General features: G+C 41.3%; 1 protein-coding gene across 1 annotated transcript in view; it reads right to left on the minus strand.

Moving 5' to 3' along the window:
* The window catches only part of MBD2 (methyl-CpG binding domain protein 2), a 33,335-nt gene that overhangs the window by 6,223 nt on the left and 18,600 nt on the right, over window positions 1-8,512 (minus strand). Inside the window, exon 3 of the mRNA XM_005865267.2 lies at window positions 1,153-1,243. Within this exon, the coding sequence (XP_005865329.1) occupies window positions 1,153-1,243 (91 nt within the window). The remainder of the gene's footprint in view (window positions 1-1,152; window positions 1,244-8,512) is intronic.

An 8,512-nucleotide genomic window follows, 5' to 3' on the forward strand; every position in this document is an offset into this window, starting at 1 on the left:
AGGGGGGGGGGGGGGGGGGTCATATATTAAACTGATATAAGCCAAAGCAGCAAAGGATTAGATAATATCTACTTAATAGTTATTATACACCAATGAATTAACATTAAAGAAACAGTAACAAAATAGCCTAGCAATTCAATAAAACTTTAACATAATTTTAAAATATATTTTCCAAAAATTTTTCTCCACTTTTTAGAAGTTGGCTACATTTCCTCAAGCAAGGTCAATTATTTTAATGATCTAAGTCCCTTCTGAAGTCATATTATACTCAAGTATCCCCCTTAATATTTTCCTAAATTATTCCTGGAATAGCTTTCTCTTATAGCTTTTAACATTAATTTCCAGCAATATCGACACTTATCTTCCTTGTTTGAAGACTTCAAAGGAGAAGCCAATGCAAGCATGCTGTGCCTACAGCTTTAACGGTTTTTTTCAAAATACCTAACAAAATATCCAAGTTCACAGATTTACCTAAAAATTGCACACCTTGACTACTTTTAGGAGACTGGCCCCTATGGCCGCATTGCTTAAAGTCATAAACTTGTTAAAGCAACAATTCCCAGGAGCAGAGAGGAATGAGACAACATTCTAACCAACGAATTATGAGGGTTTTTTAAGCAATCCACATTACATGAAGATTTAGAAGCTGAAGTTCTCCTGCTTGGGAAAGGATGCTTCTCTGGAACTTGGAATCAACATGACACGGCAGGCACCTAGCAGCTGCAGGACTGAGGTGCAGGGGTTCCCACCGCTGTGCGTGCAGCAGCAGTTTGTGGAGGGAGAGGCAGGGGGAGAGCTGCTGGCTCTTCCTTCCGTAACAGAAAGAAAGACCAGGTGCTGGGGGGGGCCAGATGCTGCTCTGAGCAGGAAGCCTGGGAAAGCCTGCCACCCAGTGCATCAGGTTCCAGAAGCAGCACATGAATTCATTTATATGAGAAACATAACCAACATTTTTACACAGAAAAATAATCTTAGGTAACGTGCTGCCCTAAAGCATCCTTGCAAAACACAAGCGTTTCATGTACATTTCCCCCTGGGTTTACACAAGAGGGCCCTCACCCAGCAAGGCACACCACCCCCTCCATCCCGACTCCACAGCTTCCGCAGAGCCCAGCACACAGTGGGCACCGCTCAACTGAGCTGAGGTCATACCTTGAAGACCTTTAGGTAGCTCCATGGTTTTTATAATTTGTTCTGTTACATCCGATGCACTAAGTCCTTGTAGCCTCTTCTCCCAGAAAAGCTGTAAAGCAAAACATCACTATTAATGGACACATTCTCGGAACAAGAAAGTAGCGCATTGATGCTGTTGAATAATGAAAATGAAATCATTTCAATCGTTTCCTAATTTCCCCATATTTTTCTTTACAAAAAGCTACATGGTACTCCAAACAGAAATTGCTTCAACGCATCACAATTCTTTCAAATGATATTACTCAAAAAAAGTTGTTTTTATTACTTTATGTAACCTGTTACAGTACTATAGATTGTTACATTACACACTATAGATAGCTCTTTATAAGGTATCTTCCAAAGAACGTAACTCAAATTTTTAAAGATTCACTTGGTATGAAAGTGTAATGTTATATTTTATCAGGGGAAAGAAAACAAATTACATTATGTAATACCGCTTTATCCAGTGTCATTAGGGAAAGAGCTCTTCACCTATGCGATTTTCCAAGGCACTCAAGTTAAGCCCTTTGGCATATTTTAAGGCGGGGGGATGGGAGGAAGTGTGAAAGATCATTTTTTATGGAAACTTCTCTGGGCTTCAGTGAACACACTAGAGCAGTGATGGCGAACTTTTTGAGCTCGGCGTGTCAGCATTTTGAAAAACCCTAACTTAACTCTGGTGTCATGTCACATATAGAAATTTTTTGATATTTGCAACCATAGCAAAACAAAGATGTATATTTTTGATATTTATTTTATATATTTAAATGCCATTTAACAAAGAAAAACCAACCAAAAAAATGAGTTCGCGTGTCACCTCTGACACGCATGTCATAGGTTCGCCATCACTGCACTAGAGGCTCTTTATACCCCGTGGGGCTACTGAGTAGCCACTTACTTATCCCAACTCTAAATGGACCAGGACAATTCTGCTGTTTGATTTCATATCCTTTCTATACTTCATTCTCTCTCCTATTAGCTACTACTTCTCACTACTGTCTTTGATCCATTCAGCATGCATTTACTGAGCTTCTACTATGTGCAGTGCTTGCCCTGTGGATGCAACAGTAGATAACATAGTATCTTTGTCCTCAAGCCTTCCTCTTTCTCTAGTCTGTTTCATATATACCACTGCCAAAAAAAAAAAAAGATAAAAAAATTCCTTAGGACTCCGTATCTGTCTTTAATCTTGGATCCCTGAGGCCTGTCACATAGGGGTACTGAAAAAATGTTTGTGTGAATGACTAAATATGGGAGTCACTGGACTTAGAATGAGGATCTTGAGAGACATACAAACCCAAGCTGAAACCCCAGCTCTAGAAGTATGGCCTTGCAGAAGCTCTATAGCTTTAAAAGGCTCAATTTCCTCTTCTGTAAACTGTGGCAGCAATGACTATCACGTAAGACTATTGTGGGGATTAAACAAGCCAGTACAGGAAGGCCTGTCACAGAGCAAAGACCAAGCTTTATATTTACTCTTGGGGCTTCTCATTCTGACTCCCAGATACACAAAAAGTATCAGATAATATTGCCCCTCATCCCCTCCCCAGACAAATGCAAAGATACAGTAAAATAACTGTATTATGGCAGAATAGTAGTATGTTGTATTTACAACAACCTCATTGCCGGCACCAAGAATACCTGCAATAGAATGTTTCACTGCCTTTTGAATGCCTCTGGTATATAGTAAGATCTCCTTACATCTCTCTACACATTGCATCATCAGCTGAATATGTGGTCAACATATATGAGGACACAAATACATTAATCATCCTGGGTGAAAGATAGTTAGGTGAAGGTTATAAATGATGAATGTGACAGATGTCCCAAGAAACCCCGCCTGCTTTCTATTTCCTCTTTAGGGGATACCATCACTAAGCTTTGAATATCACAACTACAGAAAAAGACATTGAAGACAAAAGCCAGTTAATTTCTAATGAAAACATATTCAGAGGAATCAGTGAGTATAAGATTAGTAAGTACTTTTATAATAAAATTTATATAGACATAATTTAATTTGAAAAAAATAAATCAACACTACCAAAAAACCAAGTATGGAAAGTATGTACAGATATGATTAATAATATTTTACATCTAACAACTCCAATTCTAAATTATCAAAAGTTACATTTTTTACATTCTATAATCTTTAATTCTTAATGTTTAAATTTCTACTAATTCAAAGGGAAACGATGAGAAAACCAGCTCGCGGTGGAGGAAAGGACAGCGCAGCCGTGGAAGGACCGCTGTGCCGATGCAGCAGTGCTCAGGGAGATGCTGTGCCCTCATCTCGTTCTGTGAGTTTCTTAAAAGAAGGAAGGCAACGGGATATGCAATACAAAGGAAACGTCCCTTCACTCCTTGTTGAAAGAACCCAAGGGTTTCCAGCACTCCTGCCACTCCTCATTTGGACCGGTGACGGATCACGGCCCAGGCTCTCCCCGCCCAGGCTCTCGCCAGCTGAGCAGTCCGGGTAAAGAAGGAGGGAAGCCCAGGAAAGAGGAAACCACAATGGGAAGACTAGACTAAAGCCAAGAAAAGGAGCTGAAGTTTGTTCTATTTACGGTCTGGTCTGGTGGATAACATGGATAGCTTTTAATTAAGATGTCCTGAAACTGTAATTTTCTTGTTATTTTTAGCCCATCTATTTCCATGGTGTGATGATAGTAAAGCCTTTAGAAAAACCTCAAAAGGACTCTGAGAATATTTCAAGAACAAAGGTAGAAGAGAATTAGGGAACACAAACTACACTTTTGTTTTGCAGCCAAGCAAGAAGGGGAAAGAGACTCGAACCAGCAGCCATGGTCGAGAGCAGAGGTTCTCACCCTTAGCGCGGCTGGCATGTGGGGCTGGGGAAGTGTGTGTGTGGATGGTCAGCAGCAGCACTGGCCTACACCCACTAGATACCAGTAGCAGCACCCCGTTTGTGACAGCCAAGAATGTCTCTAGACACGGCCAAGTGCCCTGGTGCATGGGGGAGGGTGTGGTGTGGGGACAAAATCAGGTCTGGTTGAGAACCATGGTCCAGGGGAGGAGGATAGGAGACGGGAGGTCTGCACTGGCAGGGCCCGGGCTCCCAGCTGAAACACAAGGCAGACCCCTCCACCGACACACGCCATCACTGCAGCCGCTCCTCTGTCCACTTTCAAGAGTCTCTGGCCCAACTCCTCGTTCCTGGGCCTTACAAGAACCACCCTAAGTGGCTTGGAGCTGGCTGCCTCTTTGTCAGTGCCAGACAAGTAGGGGGTAAGATAAAGCAGAAGTGGGAGAAACATTTCTTACCTCAGGAATTGAAATCTAATGACTTCCTGATAGGAACATAGATATACACAGTAATTATTTAAAATATATTTTTTTATTGATTTCAAAGAGGAAGGGGCGAGGGAGAGAGAGAGAGAGAAACATCAGTGATGAGAAAGAATCATTGACTGGCCACCTTGTGCATGCCCCACACTGGGGATCGAGCCTACAACCCGGGCATGTGCCCTGATCAGTAATTGAACCATGACTTCCTGGTTCATGGGTCGATGCTCAACCACTGAGCCACGCCAGCCAAGCCACAATAATTACTTTTAATAATTCCATTACACTTTAGAGTCAATGGTCTTTTGTGGGCTGGCCATTTCTAATATCATTTCTATTGGAAGAGGTATAGTTCCAAACAACTGAAACAGGACATTTTATATCCCACCCCGTATGCTAGAAAGCACCTGTAGGTAGAGATTTTAGAAGGAGCTTTCTGAGAACATAAGCATGTGCAAATCTGTGATTGATACAGAGAAAGGCACAGAATGACTTCAGCTGTTCAAGGATAGGTGCAGCAACGAAATAGAACTGGTGGGTTGATCTTGAACATGTCAATTTCCGTAAATGCTTAGTATGGAGCTATCAGTAGGGCCTCCCAATTCTAAATGAAAAGCCCTGAGAAAAAGCGTCTCAACAAAGTGAGCCACGCAAAAACTTAAAACTTCCTTTAGCCCTCGTTTATTGCTTTAAAATGCATCTTCCACAAATGATTATAAAGAAAACACTGAAATTTCAAAAATAAAACTAGGTAAAGTCCATCAAACTTCCTATATATCTGAACTCCCATCTTTTAAATAGCATAAGCTGAATATTAGCTTCTGAGTCAAGATTCCACAGCAGGCTAGAAAAACTAGCTCAAGCCTAAAGCCCTGAGCCTCTTCAAATACCCTGCCTTACCTCAGACTTCCTCTGAACCATTTTAGCGTAACTTCCTTACCTACCTCCTGACTCCGAGGAGTAAGTATTTCACTACCTTTCTAACACTACAAACTTGACTCTGGGTCACAGCTTCTCCTGCCTCCTGCGGATCTTGTCTCATCAATTTGCCCAACTTTTCCTCTCACCTTTTCCCTCTTCCTCTCCTGGGGCTTCTTCCCCTGAAGTGACAGATATACGCACACTCTGATAACCTGAAAACTGTCCTTATTCACACCACTTCTCCCTCAAACCATCTCTGCCTTCCCCCTTCCACTAGAAGAGAAACGTTGCCTATTTCCTCATGTTCCCTCATCTTTTTCCTTCAAACCTGGACTCCACTCCTACTACCGTATTAACACTGACCTGCCCAAGGTCACAGTAACCTTCTAATTACCAAATCCAACTCCTGATTGATTCAAGCCCACTTTGCCCCACTTCACCGTTGCAATCTCGGGCTGTCAGAAGATTCTGAAAGTTGCCTCTTCTGATGGTTCTCTATATGTTTTGTATTTCCTAACATTAAAAGTTAAAACTTCTAACAGTAATTGTCAAAGAAATAAGACTACTAGCATTTTTCTAATGGAAACAAATACTTAAAATGCCTAAGATGGAATATACCTTTCAAAATATATGAAGACAAAAGTGTTAATACTTTGTAAAATAGAAGAACCAAAGTTAACGTTCAACTCTCACCATGTTAAGAGTTTTAACTGGCACAGTCTTCATCTGTCAAGAGCAGGATGCTAGACACACAGCTGGCACTCGCATCTGGCCTGATGAAGTTGTGGCCAACCGGAGGGAGTGCAGGGAACAGAAAGAGCACTGGTTTGGGAGCTGTACTCCTGATTCAACCACTAAACAGACATGCTGCCTTAGGTAAGTCACTTGACTTCTTTGTATTTTCACCAGCAAAATAGAAATACTAGTAACTGCCTAAATCTGTCTCAGAAGGTTATCAAAATAGTGATTAAAAAAATGAGAAAATTCTTGAAAAATATAAATATTTTACTGAATTGCTCAGGATACTTCTGATGCTAAATACAATAAAGATATTATTCACTTTCCTAAGGCTTTAGCTAAATCTAATCAAAGAACAAAGGACCTTGTCATATATTTGTTGACTAACGCAAAACCCACAAAATGTGCACTTCATAGGCCCTGGCTCATGAAAAGCTAAAGATGCAAGACGCTGGGGTAGGGCTGTGCAGAGGGACGCAGTTTCCTGCCCAGAAGGAATTCGCTGTCCAGTGTGTACACTGCTCTTCTCCAAATCAACCCCATGTGATATATGAGCTATCTAATTTTGGTCAGCAAAACCCAACTTAACTTAGTTAATACTATGACCACCAAACATCAAAAGACAAACATAAGCTGGCCCCTTATTTTGTGAGAGTGGCCTAGGAGGAAAGGGCTAGACAATGACAAGAAAATGATGATGTGAATCAAGGAAAAACTTGATTCATGTGGTGGTGAAAATTACAGTGAGATCTCTTGTTAAGGCAACACATAACATTTAGGGCTAAAGAGGATGGAAGAATGAAGCAAATGCACAAAAGAGCTGAGGAGGGTGAGGGAGCGGTTGCCATCTGCTGTGGCTGCCTGTCTAAATCCTCTCACGATGCTACCTAACTCACAGAGTGGGCACGTAACGCCCGTCAAATGCCTCCAGAGGTACCATTACCCTCAGATGACCCTGGAGCAGTGGTCGGCAAACTGCGGCCCCTTGAGTGTGGCTCTTCCACAAAATACCCGTGCAGGTGCACACGTACATTGCAATTGAAACTTCGTGGCCACACTCAAGGGGCCAAAGAGCCACATGTGGCTCGAGAGCCACAGTTTGCCGACCACTGCCCTGGAGTAAGAGTGCTCATTAGTGATGCCTACAAGTTTTTCATGTGTTGCTCCCACAGGCAAAGTTTTCATAGTAATTTTCTCATTAATACATAATCAGTACACACAGGGACTCAGGCATGCTCCTTCATTTCACTCGTTTGTCACATTTCCACTTGGAATTATTTGTTCAGTATGTTTTTTCATTATTATATTGAAAGTTTTATGAGGACAGGATGCATGTCTGACGTTTGCATTTATACAGCACCTGTAAATATAACCTCCAATACATGCTGGTGAATAAATAAATTAATGATTTCAAACCCACTCACCGGCAGGAACTGTGATCTGCAAGAGAGAGAGCTTTCATTATCTTTACTGTTTATCAGAAAAGATGGCCTTTAGAAAAGCTTTCTTGAAACTAACTTCAACCATGTGAGTTAACTCCTAGTTTTTTAAGTGGGATATCAATAGATACTACTTCCTTTTTAATACTGGTAAATCAAGAAATAGAAGCATGTACTCACTGTAAAATATGACATTAACAACCACTAGAACTAAAATCAGGTTATAAATCCTCAAAATTATCAGAAGTATGGATTTAAATGGAAAACCCATACCACAGAACAAAGATGGAAATACTAGAAAATGACAATACAATGTTAGAAACAGTATATAAACACAATAATAGAATCAAGACCAAACATGTCCATACTATCAATAAATGTAATGGAAAACTCACCAATAAAAGAAATAGACTGTCAGATCAGATGGGAGGAAAATAAACTCTGTTTTATGCAAGGAACATTATCTAAAAATAAAGGGGCTCAGAAAGTTGAAAATAAAAAGAGCAAAGAAAAAGAAATAACAAGCAAATATAGACATTAAGAAAAAAAAAGGTACAGAGAAACCAAGATGTCGGCATAGGTAAACACCTGAAATTGCTGCCTCACACAACCACTGCAAAAATACAACTAAAAGACAAAACAGACATCATCCAGAACCACAGGAAGGCTGGCTGAGTGGAAATTCTACAACTAGAAGGAGAGAGAAAAGCACACTGAGACTCTGCGGAGGTGTGGAAGTAAAGTGCAGGGGTATGGAGGCGCCCGCGGAAAGGGCTGGTAACTGGGAGGGAGACACAAGCTCCCGATGGCTCGGAACTCCAGTTCCGGGCAAGTCTCTGGGGACCCAGACTCATACGGGGAGAAACTGGACTGTGTGGCATCGGGTGGAACTCGAGGGAGGCTTTCTCTCAGAGGTGCTTGCAGCGATTACCATGGGA

The sequence above is a fragment of the Myotis brandtii genome, unplaced genomic scaffold (genome assembly GCF_000412655.1).
Source record: "Myotis brandtii unplaced genomic scaffold, ASM41265v1 scaffold200, whole genome shotgun sequence".
NCBI classification, from domain to species: Eukaryota; Metazoa; Chordata; class Mammalia; order Chiroptera; family Vespertilionidae; genus Myotis; species Myotis brandtii.